The following is a 15,295-nucleotide window of genomic DNA, read 5'->3' as shown; positions in this document are numbered from 1 at the left end:
ATTTGTGAGTCCACAAATTAAAAATTTGCTTCATGACAAGAAGTTTATGAAATGTGCTCATCATTTCAATGCGTTGTCCATGGTTTCTTGAGAAACAAAAAAAAAGCGACAACTGCAAGCACAAATTATTGCAGAATTATTGAAAATTTATGAAGAAATAGATGCACGTATGTCGCTTTCAATTCACTTTTTACATTCACACCTTGATTTCTTTTCGGATAACTTGATGAGCAAGGCGAACGTTTCCATTTAATGACAATTGAGAAACGTTATCAAGGATTTTGTAACTAAAACATGCTAGGCAATTATGCTAGGCTGGACACTAATATGCAAAACCGATCCAGAGTCATATAAAAAATAAAATTTTAATGCTCAACACTTCTAATTTGTTTCCTAAAGTCAATAAAAATCTGCACTTTATGTATATCGTAAAAATAACTTTTCTTATATTTCGAACACCGGATCTGATAGAAATTTTGTGATGACAGATTCATGCTTAGCATTGAAAATTATCTTACAATTAGAAACAGTGTTCAAATGCTCTTGCACAAAACTTTATAAAGTAGTAAAGTTACAATCTAGATTAGATAAAGTGATACAATAATTTGATACATAATTTTTTAAAGTGTACCATATCTAAAAACGAATTATAAAAAGTGAACCAAAATGAATTGTCCGTAATAGTTCAATTATATGTACGTTGTCATGTTCTTGATATATTGCTGGTGTTAACTTTATTGATGTAACCGTGGATCGATTTCTTCAGCGCTTCCCGTGCGATGCGCTACACCTGACTTGTCCGTGATCTCTGTCTGGAGCATACGCAATTTTGCAGGTGGGATGTAGGCTCTACCAGTCTCCTCGAAGTCAGCAGGTCCACCGCTCGCTTCTGCTCGACCTGCAGTGTATCCGGCTCGCCGTAATACCTGGTGCCTATCTGTTCCTCCGGTGATTTGCGCACCTCGTGCTTCTCATCCTTACCGTCTCTGGAATCCCTGTAATCGTCGTCGCTATGCTTCCTGGTACCGTTGCGTCTAGAGCTCCGATATTCACCGTCACGTCGAGAGCCCTGATGTTCGTCATCGTGTCTGGACACGCGATAATCATTGTCATTGCGCTTGGAACTCCGGTGATCCTCGTCGCGCCTCGAACTTCTGTGATCATCGTTGTATCTGGAACCTTTGTGATCATCACTATTGTGCCTGGATTCTCTAAGATCGTCGTCGTGTTTGCGATCTCTGCGCTTGCGATGTCGTTCCTCGTTCTCTTCATCAACCTTTCGATCTCTCTTCATTTTGTCCTGGTATATATAACATCAAAAAGATCTTCAGATTTCACAGCCTTCGCGTGCTTACAGCAAAATGTCCACACTGTAAAGTTTACAAATAATTATTCTTAGTATGAAATATGCTTAGTAAGTGACTTAGATCGCAGCGGTTGAAATATTACATACGTCGTAATTATAAAGAAATCGGCTATTTCTTATGCGCATGCATTAATTTATTATAAATGTTGTTCATTGTAATGAACATTTCTTGACCATTTCAGGTCATGCATCTGTAAAGATTCAAAATAATGTCATTCATGTGTATATTAAAGAATTAATAAAATGAAATTTTCTATAAATCTTTATTACCATTGATTTCAATTTTTCCAAATGTACGATAATACATATATAAATATGTTTTAAGTTTATATATGTTATTTTTCAAAATATACTGCAAGAAGAATTTTGCATGCAATTTCTTGCTTCTGACATCAGCAAATAAGAACAGTTACAGCGAGTATTCATCAGGAACCTTATTATTATAAAATATTTATTTTATACGAATTGTATATTTTACTATACGACTTACTCAATAAAAGTTTTGAAATAAGACAATCTTGAAAGCGAATAGTATTTTTTTGTCCGGACCAAGAATATTGGACAGCTAATTTATCCGTCATTATCCTCTTCATCGCTCGTCTTATATGCTCTCCAACATCCTTTCCGCCTTGTTGTTTTAGAAAATTTCTCTACATGATCAAAACATTTGCCGTATTTTTATAAGGAAATGACTGAATTTAAAATTAAATATAATATTTATCCCGCAATGACACTATCAGACTACCAAATACTATCATACTATATTAGGGACTAGCACACAGGCGCGCGCTACGCGCGCTATAAGTAAAATAAAAAAAAAATAAATAAAAATAATATAAGTTCGAGCCAAGCGAGAGAACCAATCAGCGTCGCGGAAAAGAGGCCTCAATATTCGATAAAAAAGAACTTCATGATGTTAACAAGCCTTTTTTAGAATAGGAGGAGGAGGAGGAGGATTTGTACTAGCGTCAAAACAGGTCAATATAATTTATATATTATAATTTTGCTTGAATGCTTGAAGTAAGTGAACATAAAGTATTAATAAATCTTAGTAAGTTTTATAAAGCAATAAATGAAACGTGTATTCTTTGGATCGTCTCTGGGGAACAGACCCTCAAACGCTTCCTGCAACGTCACATCCTTCAGTCGTTCATTCAATTTTGCCAAACCCATGTACTCGGATAGTTCCTGAAACAGAATCTTGATGAATATCCTGTTGGAACTAGTAGTGTCCTCCTCGTTCAATTTTATACACGATAGTACGTTCCACGATATGGAGTCTTTAAACAGCAGATGCGCGAAGAATTTCGACACGTTACGCAGCTTGTTGGTATCGAGACGGTGTATCGTGTGATAAGAGTCTTTGAAGATCTGCTCGAAAGGCGTCACGTATATCTTGTTGATGGCGCAGAATCGGCCAGCCAGGAGGCCGAAGAACTTCTCATACGTGCGCATCTCCGCGCAACAGTCCAGAAACATGTGACAGAGCTCGATTTCCTGACCGGGTTTCAGCTGCATCTTCATCAGCTTGTGCGCGCACTCTTCGAAGTCAAGAGACGAATGTATCGTCAGGTATATGGTTCGCCGTAGAGCAGTTAGATTTGTTTCCGTGTCATCGGTTATCACGGCTGCCTTTCCTTCAGCCTGTTCCGTGCCGCTGTCTTCCTCTGAACTTTCCTCCTCGCCGTCCTTGTAATCACCCTCCGAGTTACTGTCGTCCGAGCCAAGAATTTCCTTGCTCAACTCTTTGTACTTCTCCTCGTTGGCAAGGTAATCCGCCTCGAACTTAAACACGTTCAGTATGAATCGTCCGTCGGTGTTTCCAGTAACAGAGTCAAGATCTCCAGAGTTATGAGGTTTGTTCGCGTCGCTTACTCCAACATGCTTCTATTCACCCCAACCATTGAAGGAATCACTTATGTCAATGGTTGGGGCGAATAGGAGCATGTTGGAGTAAGCGACGCGAACAAACCTATGATCTCGTAGGTCACCCGTTGATTGACCAGATGTGCTATAAATGTCGCTGCGGAAATGCAGAGCAGCTTGTCGTTCCTCTTGAAGCCTCGTTTGAACAGTAAAATCAAATGTTTCAGCACCAGCTCGCCTATGTGTGGGAACTTGGAGTTGATTATAGCTATCAACGCTGCGTAAACCGGTGTGAACGTCGGTGAGGCTGCCTGTGCTTGGATGATGGATCGTGCCAGTAGGCCTCGGCCACGGACAATGTTCTTACGCAGCAGCTCTCTCATTATGATCCCTATATCTTTAATGCGATTACACTTTGTGTTACTCCTTTAATTGAAAAAATAAAATAGAAATATTTCTATCAATACAAAAGTTCCATAAATACTTATTGTGACTGCAAAAAATATTTACCTAGCTTTAAAATTTACTTAAATTTGTCAAAAAATTTTAAAATAAAAATATTGAGGTGATAGATGACAACGACATATAAACATAATATTTCATAATGATAATTCGACACACATTGTACGTAAGTATGGATGTAAGTATGGATGAATTATAATAAAATCATTTTCATGAGTAGATCATACGTAGTCCTAATTTAACTTTAATTTTAAATTCTGATTAAAACAGTTTTAAGAGAATCGGTTTTAAGGAATTACAGATTTAGTATTAAAAGAATTAGTATTAAAAAGATTTAGTATTAAAAAAAGGAATTACAAATAAGTATTAAAAATTTTTAAATAAAAAAGAGAGGGAGAGTCGCATAATCATTATATATATATAACTGACTAATTTATTTGTATCATTTTATAATACCAATTCGATAAATATGACATACATTACATACATTGCATGGTATGAAAAGACTGAAATAATTGTTTTTGTGAGGGGATTGTCGAATGTAGCCTAGTTTAGCTTTGACTAATTTAGCTTCTTTATTTTCGAGTTTTGACAAAAAAAAAAAGAAAAAAATAACTTCGTGGCAAATGGAGGATCGATCTTGAGAATACATTTTGGCGATCAACATGTTTTATTGCTTTCTGCAGTTCTCGAGTGATCGTACTTGATTTGTTCCCCGTAAAGCTCGATTGCGAATTGGAGTTGGACGACATTGACCAAACATCGTAAAAGTACATCGATGTCTTCCGATAAATAAATTCACATAGTGTAGTGTTAATCGCAAACATTCGTGTTCTCAGATTCAGATCGATACTTTATTTCAATATACATTTCGATCTTTTCTAATCGGGTCACAACGTCACACAAATAGGAATCTTCGCGAAATTTGATTAAGGATTCAAAAAAGATAAACCGAAGGTAAATTAATTGCGGATAATCAACACATTCGCCAGCCATCCGAGTCGCACAATACATATTAATATAATATAATATTGAATATATATTAAATATATATTAAATATATGTATATTAAAATACATATTATAATATTAAATTAATATTAAATATAATATTAAAATATAAATATTATAATATTAAATTTTGAAAATGCAAATTTTCTCTTTGCAATAATAAATCTTAATATAAATTTTCATTAACTTTGCAAATTACTTTGATGCTTTCAGTCTTTCATCTGATCTTAAGAATCTTTCTAAATATTTTGCAAGTTTGTAGTATTGATTAACGTTAATGTAAAAATCTAACATTTTATTGAAGTCGTTCTATCTATCCTTCCTTATAGATAAAGTGCTTTTGCAAAAACTTCAAATTAATTCGCTGAATGTGCTTCTTCCAATAACAGCATAAATAACATAAAAATAACTTACTGTATCTTTTTCTCTAGAACCATTAAAGAATTATGTGATTATTAATCGAATTCAGCGATGCATCATGAAATGGAGAGCGCGCGGTGTGTTAATATTTGAAATTAAAGCGTAATCCAACGATTCTTTGTTCTTACGAATATATATATAAATAGATTCCAAAAATTCGGTCTTTAGGTTTACTGATCATGAGATTTTTTTATTTTCGTTTGAGGTGGAACGTGAACGACGTTATGCCCGATGAAGAAGAGCAACGTGAAGAAGAGTACCGAAGAGGATATAAAATATTCCAGGAGACAGAGACGTCGTGCCGTTGCAGGCTTCTTCGACGCAGAGTGTGCATTGCTTCATCGTGCCTAGCAGACCCTCCTTCAGTTTTCCCTTCATGGCCTTACATGGATCGAGGATCTCCGTTTTGGCCGCTTGGCACGTCCTCACGGTCACGTTCGTATTCGCAACTGGAACAACATATCGCTTATGTTAATTTACGTTTTATGGGGAATATGCCGTATTAAGAATGAGATCGTGAGCGCATTATGTATTCATGATAATAATACATTTTATTAAAATCAGTCTTACAAGTAACAAATCTGCGAAGAATAAATAGTTAAACGATTAATATGTTTCTGTTATATTGGATCAGTCAGAAAGTTTGATTCGATTTTTGCATCAAATTTTACTTTATTGCATTCAGTAGAAATAAACTATTCATTCAATCAAGTAATCAATTCTATATCGTTGTGTGATCACAGGATGGAATGTGATCATAGCTTTGACTGGTCTAATGTTGACATCCTCCGCCAGGAGAAACACCGCGGAGAAAAAGAGAGATGGTTGAAATGATGTTTATTAAAACGCATAATAATTCGATAAATCTCCAAATAGATATCGAGGATCTACCCGGTATATATGAGCCCGTTTTGAAAAACATCATAACATCTTCTCCTTGAAGTCACTTGCGTGTTAACTGCCACCATCTAAAGACGTGTTTCTCCGCAAGTCGATCTTTGTCTTATACAGAATTTCTTTAATCTTTTTCAGCCAGTAAGTGGTTCAGAAATTGTGTTATTACTTTGTACTTTAATCATTTGTATAGCGTGTTTTTTGTTCTTTTTATTGTAGAAAGAGATTATTTATACTTGAAAAGGACCCGATCGTGGTCGAAACGTCGTCAAGATTGTTTATCACCAATAAACTGCCAGTATCGGTCGAAAAATTGAATTTATTTATTATAATATATATTATAATTAAATATATTTATATACTTTGTTATATGTATAATTTAACAAAAGATCTAAATTTAATCAAATGTTATCTATTATTATAATAACAGTCCATAATAAATATATTACTTCTTATAATTTTATAATAAATATTTTAAAAAGTGGATTGTATTTATATTCTTCTTTAGTTACTTTGTTATGAAAACTAAGATACATTTTGTAAAAATGTTGTATCTGCAGCTTATTTACCATCAAGAATCATTTTCGCGCAAGCCATGTCCTGAGGAGCTCTTTGATAATGCTGGAATGTGTCATCGACTTCAAAGAGATGCGCGATCAGTTTGAGGACGTTGTGCTGTTTGATGCTTGTTTGCCAATCCAACATCTTGGTACCGGTACATTCTACTGGTTGCAACGATTTCCCTACCATGTCAGATCCGCATGCTTCGTTTGACAGCGAAGTACACATGTAGCATCTCAATACCTCTGTGAAAAAAAATATTTTGATGAAAATGAGCAATTTTACATAATAAATTACAATCGCATATACTCAGTGAAAACTGTGATTTTGATGTTAAATTAATTAATATCAATGTAGCATCAAAATTGCAGTTTTGATATTGACATCATTTTAACATCAAAGTTGCACTACGTTGTTACTGGGGTGTAATTACTTATTAACAAATTATTCTTTCTTTTTCCCCGCGAGAACAAAGAGATGTCAGTTTCCTTGCTGTTTAAAAAAAGTGAAAAAATTTCCTTAAATTGTTGGATAAATGATAATTATAAAAGTATTAAATGTGATTCAAAACATTAAGTCTTTTACTATAAAAATTAATCAGATTATTTATATTAACAATTATTATTTATTTAAATTAAATTAAATGAGTTTTCTAATAAATAAGAGTTCTTTCATTATCTTTCGCTACATAATATTGGATTTTAACATATATTCGTTCCGTTTTCTAAATGTTTTAAATAATATGGATTGCAACATATATTCGTTATTAAAAGCATTTAAAAAATGGGACGGATAATTGATATTTAAAACGTGCTATGTTTGTTCCTATGAGTGACAGCGGTTTTATGTCATCTACTAAACATCTCCACAGCTTCTCTAATGATTAAACTTATTTAATGATATTTTATATAATATAGTAAAAACTGTAATTAATAAAAATAAAATAAGAAAATTAAAGTGAGACAATTGCATATCTACGTATACGCGTACTAATTTCCGTCTCTCCACGTATCGCTTGCGTTGTTATTATTTAGGTCGCAAAATGGCGAAGTGGCGCCAAACGACGCGACGCTTTATCACCCCTATCACCCCTTATATATTGTATATTCCTCCCTTGTATATTCAACGATTTATACGAAGAAGAGAGAGAGAGAGAGAAAAGAGTGTAATTATTCTCTTGTTTTTGTTTTTATTCTCTTTCTCTCTTTCTCTTCTCATATATGTATATATACATATATAGTGCTTTCTTTTCTCTTATATAAATAAATACGTTGCACGATCAGAATTACACACGCAACCAAAAGAAAATAAATAAATTGCACAGTATAATATAAATATATATAATATAAACGCATTACGATTTGTTTCTATATTGTAATAATAATATAAAGATAGGTAATTTTAATAGTCCTTGCAATTAACATCTCGTTGTACACACGATGTAGGTATTCTTGTCATCACAAAAATTAGCGGATGTTGAAGATCTTATATTTCCTCTTAGTCTCTTATATATAGCCTCTTAAGTGTCACGACTAGTTACTGCGCAGAATAACGTTGACGAGATGACTATGATTAATTCCGCTGAATTTTTATCTCAATCGGGCTGTTAATAATGTTAGTTGTAGTAAATTCATTTATCATTATAAAGCCACATTATAAAGAATATCACGATTAATGTCGTATAACGTAACGAATATTTGACATTAAATTGACCTTAAATGACGCGCACTTGCTACGACAAATTTGTTACACTAGTGCGAACGAGAATAATCGAAGATTAATTTTAACGCGAGAAATTAAATGTTAAACAATGTTTATTAAATTATCCTTTGTCTTTGTTTATCTGGAAAAGATTTGTTTCTCAAGTATATTTTACTCTTATAAGGCAAAGTATTATTAAATATTAATAATAAATAATTAAAATGCGACACTTTTAATTTTGTAACAAATACATTAAATTTAAGCATCTAATTTCAAATATTCAACTTCCAAATATCATGGTTGTTTGTAATGTTGCCAGCAATGTTTAAAAAGTATCAATTAACATATAGTGACGCTTATCAACAAAACTGTTTTAATAAGTAAAACGAAGAACTACAATTTTTGTCAGAAATTTTGCATTTTATATTTGCTAAATTTCGTGTTTGTTTTCCAGAATTATCCAGAGAGAGAGAGAGAATTAATCTGCGCACTTACTAATTATTAACAAAATTATTGACAAAAGAAGTAACTGATCACACCTGAATGAACTGTCACAATGAGAGCCGAAGCGATGAATAGTATCACGATCCTTCGGTGCATCCCGCTTCCTTAATCGATGTGACTTTCGTCTCCAATGGTAGATAGAAAATGCGACGCGTACTATCGAGGGATAGCAAGACACTTCTCGAGGGAGAGAGAAAGAGGGTTGTCGCTGTGTAGACAGACCGATCGCGAGTACGACTCAGCGAGCTTTCCGTTCTCCATAGTCGCCCGGGTTACCCGCCACCCTCTATCTTCTCCTACTCCATGAGTAGGTCTTCCTCGATATTTTGTCCTCCATCGTTCGCTAAGCGCTTTCCCGTAACGCGCACAACACGTTAGACTCCATCCGCGTTTCTTCGGAATTACCTCTCATATAATGGGTATACTACTCTCTCTTCTATGTGGCGACGTGAATATTTCACGCGTCTACGCATATGAAGATATTTAATACACCAACATTGTTTGAATCTTCTCTCTTCTATTTTTCTTTCTTTTTTTTAAATAATTATAGCGAAACTTGTTCAAATCGAATTGAAAGGACTACTAAATTGTATATTACCTTTTTCTAGTAATGTAGTAAACATAAGTAGATGTAAAGAGAATTGAAAATTTTTATAAGAAGAAAAGAGAAAAATTTGAAATATATATAATAGAATAATATCACGTTTAAATAACAATTCTTCTATATAATGCAATTTTAGTGATATTTTCTTCTCATATAATAAAAGATGCAATTTTTAAACACAGTACTGTAAAAATACAGTATAAGAATTACTATTTTTATAATGTCTTTTTACAACATAAATAAATTAACATTCATTCTTAAAGATTTGATAGAAAAATACGAAAAGCTAATGCACAAGGCAATTTCTTCGAATGTACTTTTATCCGTTAATCTTTAGATATTATAATTTGTGACAAAAATGCGCTGAGAAAACAAAAAACGTTTTACAATTTAATAATACCGAACTTATATGTGAAACAAAATCAATGCCTTGACAAATGCAATTCCGAGATATTAAATAAATTTCCATGCTTTAGCTCCTCCCACATGAAAACTCGAGATAATGTTTTCTGGATATTGTCTTTGTTGCCTTCAGAAATTGCGGAATCATCTATTTTTTTATCTACATTATCCACAAATCTTGAAATACCAAAGGAAGAGAAAGAAAGAGAAAATATCAATTATATTTTATTTGTAATTGACGAAATTTTCTATCACAATTTTCGGAAGAGATAATTTTATATCTGCCTTTCCATAAACCGGAATTACTCTAGAATTGACGATGGAAAGTCTTGCTTATATTCAAAATTTGTCCCAAAATTAATATCATATCAATTAGTAGAAACGGTATTGCGTAAATTTGCGATTATCAAAAGTCGTCGTTAATCGTAATCGATACATGTATACGCGTTCAATACGGACCGTACGCATAATAAGACGGGGTTAAAAGGGAAAGACGAAGAGACGAGATGCTTGGCGTCGTTGTGGCGCCATCCGAGTCACCGTTACGACGACGCCAGCGTGACGCCGCTCGTCTAGTTCGTAGTTTCGAACTCGGCGATTACGAGGAGAATGCCAACGTAGAAAAGCACATATTTCGGCATGCTCTTTCTCTCTCATTAACTTTTGCTTTCAATCATTGGCCAACTTTGTCCATTAATTGCAATTGAATTGACGTAATAATTTATTATTTCTTTTAAAAATTCAGATCAATCGTTCTACCATGTTACATAGCGTCTTGTAATTGATAATACAAAAAATATATTTATTTATTTTTAAGTTTAGTAAATATTTTAAATAATATTAAGAATAGATGTGAAATAAAGGACTAAAAACTGGAACTAAAAATTTGCTTATATAATTTATTTTTTAACATCTTTCAGTCATTCAAATCAAAGTGTATATATTTTAATAATTAATTAATAGTTTAATTGTGAATTTTTGTGCACGTATTGTTTTAACTTATCTTAATCTTAGTGTGAAAGTTTACCATGTGAAAAACTTGTCATATCTTTTTGTTTTTTTTAAATATAGTACTGAAATTTCTTAAATATAGTACAAGTATATTACAAGTATATTTTAGCCACATTTCAACTAATGTAATATTTTTTTTATTACAGTTTACAAAAATGCTAATATTTGCCAAAACAATTTTATATATATATATATATATATATATATATATTTATGATTTATCTGTCTCAGTTTTGATATTTTATCTCATTTCTAATATTTGACAAAACGAAAGTGCTTGTGTATCTGCTTGTGTTTATTATTTCATTCTACTGGAAAAACATAGCATTATTTTTTATGTTATACAATCAAGTTATTGTACAGTAAAATAATATAGAATATCAATTGTTACTTATAAATAGCAATTATTACTTTTATTGTAATACTAATTTTATACATATTTTTCTTACAGCTTTTTTATGAAATTTATCCACACACATTTTCTATAAATATATTTATATATTTATAGAAAAATAATATATTTATATATTTTAAAAAAACTATATGTGCTTATGCCTTTTTATCTTTTTATTTTCTATGATACCTTATTTATCTATTTCATTTATAATTATTTATATTATTATTAATTACTTGGAGAATAAATTTGACGATTAAATGCACATTAATATGTTTTATTTATATTTTTGTTTTATTAATACTACGAGGAGTAATTGTGATTATATTCGCATACAGATGCACACACAACACATATATTATAATAAAAAAAAAACACGTAAACACGTTTACCAATGACACATACAATACTATATATTTCTAATGCTAAAAAAAGATTGCATTTGCATCCTTTGTGATAAAGCGATTCACAATCGCGAAAGATGTACACAGAAAGTAGATCGCGAGGCTGGGCGAGCATCGTCGAGATCGATTGCAGCCGTAACCCACGCATTCGCAGACAAGTTGATAACTATCTCGGCTGTAGCGTCCTCGATAACATTCCTTTTGGCTGTTGCGCGATTTTGCGCATTCACGCATCGTTAAATCGTTATGCGAATCCATAAAGTAATCTGAAATTTATTCGAAATTCTGTTCAAAATTGTTTTGTCGGATTAAAGTGTGTTTCTTTATTATGTAAACGGAGCTTCTACGAGTTTTAAGCAAATGATACAAATGAAAGGCTGCGAATGTGATTGGCGATGAGTAAATTAGCAGTAAAATTGTAATACCGCATTGTAAATAAATTCCGGAGATTTCAGTCTTGTTTTCGATTTTCGATCATTAGCAATGATTAAGGAAACGTTTCGACAATACTGCATAATTCTCTAAAAAATAATGAATAATTTTCAATTACGGCATCTGGATTTAGAAAAACGTTATTTCCAAATGAAACTCCTAAACCTGTTGTTTATTATTTATTATCGGCAATTTTAATTTTGAAATTGTTAAAGCGAGTAGTCATAATTTGGACTTGTGTATAGTTTTTCAAAAAACTTTTTTAATTATTGCTGAAAAGATTCCAAAACAAGACATCTCTAGAAATGATTTACGATTTGCTTTAAGATTATGAATCTAATTATGATTTTAATTTTACTGCTAATTTGCACACCGTTAATTGCTTCTCTTAAGCTTATTCTCTTATTAATTCAAATAAGTGATTTGTGTAATGCGATACGTTAAATTGTACTCACATACATAAACAGCTTTACGGCAATAAGGATAATCTGACGGACACAATTTCAGATACTTAAAATGTACTTTATTGATGGTGCAATCCTCATCTTTCTTGCTGCTGCATTGATAACATTTGATGGCGGTGGATTCTTTGTTTCAATAATATATAATTGGTAGTAATGTGTTCAGCGGTTTAGCCAGTTATTATAGTTGACAAAATGATAGCGTAAAGGTAAAAGAAAAGGAAAAAATTTGTGTTACTCTCTTATTACGACTAAAAAATTCTCTTATCTCTCATGTATATTTTGACATAGAGATTTCTATAATATTTGTAATATTATAGAACTACATTAGTTAACCCTTATTACTTCAACTTCAGAAACGCTACCAAACGCAAGCCAGCGTTCTACTTTAACCGGCAGAATTGCAGTAATTTTCAAGTAATTTATTCAATTTTATTTTATCTGTATTTCGGTATTTCTATGTTTCTGTGTTTTATTTCATCTGTTGTTTTCTTGCATTTTATTTGTTATTGTTTTTATTTTATTTTTTTAACAACTACTTTAGAAAAATTATATAGCGCCTTTTCTTAAAATTACAAAATTTATCTGGAGTTGGCTGGCGAATATGGTATACTCTTGCTGGAGTGATAAGGGTTAATTATTGCTTAGTATAAAATAATCGCTTAGTTAAAATTTTCTGCTAAATAAACAATTAGCAAACATTGTCGTCAGGAAACCTCTATTTTGGTATAATTTGATATGATTTGAATATAATTTGATGAATATAATTGCTGCTATTTAACTAAAATTACTAATTAAAAGATAATAATTTTTTTAGAAAATAATTTTCTTAGTTTGTGAGTACAATAAGAAACTTACCTTTTTGAAAAATGCATAGGATTAATAATATTTGTATTATACAGAATTTTATTTGCATCGTACTTCTTCATATGGACCATGCGTCGGAAGAACATAACTATAACAGAATTATAATCCATATATGTATCCATATATTTCATACTTATAATCTCTTGTGAAACTAAATCATTACTAATAAATATAATAAAACAAAATATATAAATTATATATAATTAATCGATCTAATATATTGATCGAATTAAATTAAAACCACAGTTTAATGTTAATTTTAATATGTATATGTATAAGTGTTGTGAAATATTTGTTACCAAAAGTCTCCTCATACTGAAGTAGATTTAAAGTAAAGATACAATTGTTAAGAAACTGGAAATATTGTTAGGTTAGATCTCATAAAACAACCATATACTTTGTCAATCATGTTCAACATTTTGCTATGAAATTAGCAGTATAAGCCAAATTGATTGCACCTCTTTTCTAAATTCATTTTTGGGCTGCGGTCAGATTTTAAATACTTCACAACACTTTCTATCCTTTTTCTTATTTCAAATAAAAAGAAGGATAAAAATGGTTTGAAGTATTTGGAGCATTAAGATAAAGATATAACTATTAAACAACGACTATAGAAAAAGATAAAGTACAATTACAATAAAAATTTTTATTGTTTTAAAATTTTATAAATTTTATAAAATACTCACGCGAAAAATGATTAAAAATCGGCTCGGCACGGAACATATTGAACAATAATGATATTAGGCATAATCATAATATCATAATATTTTATTATAGTAATATTATATGCAGGGTGCAGCATTTAATAAAGTGTTCTCAACTGATTGCTCCAAAACTGTTGAAGATATCGACCTTGATTTTTTTTATTAAATAGCACATGAGCATTATATTAGTATCATCACAGTGCAAAACATTATTTTAATTATATTTTTCAAGATTTGAGCGTCATGGATATCTTCTTAAATGGAACTTTGTATTTCAGTAGATAATTGTAGCTAATGCCAAAATATTTAACGATCATATTCATATCACAACAATATGACATTCAAATGACCTTGTTCAGAAAAATCATTATTTAAATCATTATTGATTTCATATTTTCTACAAAGATGTCAATAGGTTTAATGATTAAAAGTTTTTCTATATATTTTCTATATTAATATGATTGTAAATATACGCTTCGAATAATAATGTTAATATTGCTACTTAAGATATTATAATTAGAATTTCTTAAACAATGAATCATGGCGTCGCTACCAATTGCATCAGAAGACATGAGAAATAAGGTTGCTGCGTCGTGATTTGATGTAGTAACATTACGTCAGATGATTTGGCTACAGCTCAACGATCTCTTATGCGTAGGCTCCAAAAATGCTTATAAGTTCAAGGACAGCATTTTGGACATCTTGTGAAGTATAAATAATATCTGCACATTTGCAGGATTTATTAACCCTCGCAGTACGAATAGTCGGGCGGAGTGTGTGGAAGATGCAGCGGACGAATGTTGGGTCCTTTTGACCTAGCGAGAAAAGTTTTTAAACTTCAAACTTTTATGTACACATTTTGAAAGTTTTTTCATTCAATTTTGCCATTATCATTTTTTCGAAAAATTATGCTAATTAATAAAAAAAAATAAAATTATTATATAGTTCATTTAAGAAAACAGTAACTTTCAAATCTTGAGAAATATGAACTCGAAAAATAATTATTGCAATGCTGATATTTGCATCATACTGATATCATATACAGGGTCTGACACAAAACATACCAAGCTTAGTGTGTAAGTAGAACAGATTAATCAGGACAAGGAAGTGTTGTACCATTTTGTATACAACCACGTAAAATTTTGAGATATTAAGTAAAAAAGATTGTAAATAAACGCGCATCTTGCGCGGTGAGGCGTTTATGAGATGTATGTGATTTCGACGATGATCAT

The 15,295-nt window shown here is 31.5% G+C and overlaps 4 protein-coding genes across 4 annotated transcripts; all 4 read right to left on the bottom strand.

Moving 5' to 3' along the window:
• Positions 1-416: 416 nt before the first annotated feature.
• Positions 417-2,206, bottom strand: LOC105286947 (putative uncharacterized protein DDB_G0281733). The gene is made up of 2 exons (XM_011352267.3): positions 1,857-2,206; positions 417-1,557 (listed from the first exon to the last, which is right to left on the bottom strand). The coding sequence occupies exon 2, from the start codon at positions 1,292-1,294 to the stop codon at positions 785-787; it is 510 nt and encodes a 169-aa protein (XP_011350569.1). The 5' UTR covers positions 1,295-1,557; positions 1,857-2,206; the 3' UTR covers positions 417-784.
• A 198-nt stretch (positions 2,207-2,404) lies between these two features.
• LOC105286954 (pre-mRNA-splicing factor CWC22 homolog) lies at positions 2,405-3,615 on the bottom strand. Its single transcript, XM_011352277.2, has 2 exons — positions 3,358-3,615; positions 2,405-3,253 (listed from the first exon to the last, which is right to left on the bottom strand). The coding sequence occupies exons 1-2, from the start codon at positions 3,613-3,615 to the stop codon at positions 2,405-2,407; spliced, it is 1,107 nt and encodes a 368-aa protein (XP_011350579.2).
• A 1,702-nt stretch (positions 3,616-5,317) lies between these two features.
• On the bottom strand, positions 5,318-9,036 carry LOC105286950. The gene is made up of 3 exons (XM_011352272.2): positions 8,820-9,036; positions 6,588-6,824; positions 5,318-5,573 (listed from the first exon to the last, which is right to left on the bottom strand). The coding sequence occupies exons 1-3, from the start codon at positions 8,878-8,880 to the stop codon at positions 5,347-5,349; spliced, it is 525 nt and encodes a 174-aa protein (XP_011350574.1). The 5' UTR covers positions 8,881-9,036; the 3' UTR covers positions 5,318-5,346.
• Positions 9,037-11,456: 2,420 nt separating this feature from the next.
• Positions 11,457-14,625, bottom strand: LOC105286951. Its single transcript, XM_011352273.2, has 4 exons — positions 14,046-14,625; positions 13,351-13,447; positions 12,487-12,618; positions 11,457-11,865 (listed from the first exon to the last, which is right to left on the bottom strand). Exons 2-4 carry the CDS (start codon positions 13,406-13,408, stop codon positions 11,621-11,623), a joined length of 435 nt encoding a protein of 144 aa, XP_011350575.1. The 5' UTR covers positions 13,409-13,447; positions 14,046-14,625; the 3' UTR covers positions 11,457-11,620.
• Positions 14,626-15,295: the final 670 nt, after the last annotated feature.

This window comes from Ooceraea biroi, chromosome 1 (assembly GCF_003672135.1).
Source record: "Ooceraea biroi isolate clonal line C1 chromosome 1, Obir_v5.4, whole genome shotgun sequence".
Lineage (NCBI taxonomy): Eukaryota > Metazoa > Arthropoda > Insecta > Hymenoptera > Formicidae > Ooceraea > Ooceraea biroi.
Note: the sequence above shows the minus strand (reverse complement) of the source record. Positions and strands in the feature narration are given on the sequence as shown.

Coding starts and splice junctions, on each gene's coding strand:
- LOC105286951 (XM_011352273.2), bottom strand. CDS start 13,408: ATGCAAATAAAATTCTGTATAATACAAATATTATTAATCCTATGCATT. Junction 12,619..13,350: donor CCTATGCATTTTTCAAAAAG/GTAAGTTTCTTA, acceptor ATTGAAACAAAG/AATCCACCGCCATCAAATGT. Junction 11,866..12,486: donor CCGTAAAGCTGTTTATGTAT/GTGAGTACAATT, acceptor AATAAATTTCAG/ATTACTTTATGGATTCGCAT.
- LOC105286950 (XM_011352272.2), bottom strand. CDS start 8,880: ATGCACCGAAGGATCGTGATACTATTCATCGCTTCGGCTCTCATTGTG. Junction 6,825..8,819: donor CATTGTGACAGTTCATTCAG/GTGTGATCAGTT, acceptor TTTTTTTCACAG/AGGTATTGAGATGCTACATG. Junction 5,574..6,587: donor CGCGAAAATGATTCTTGATG/GTAAATAAGCTG, acceptor ATGTTGTTCCAG/TTGCGAATACGAACGTGACC.
- LOC105286947 (XM_011352267.3), bottom strand. CDS start 1,294: ATGAAGAGAGATCGAAAGGTTGATGAAGAGAACGAGGAACGACATCGC.
- LOC105286954 (XM_011352277.2), bottom strand. CDS start 3,615: ATGAGAGAGCTGCTGCGTAAGAACATTGTCCGTGGCCGAGGCCTACTG. Junction 3,254..3,357: donor CACATCTGGTCAATCAACGG/GTGACCTACGAG, acceptor TGGGGTGAATAG/AAGCATGTTGGAGTAAGCGA.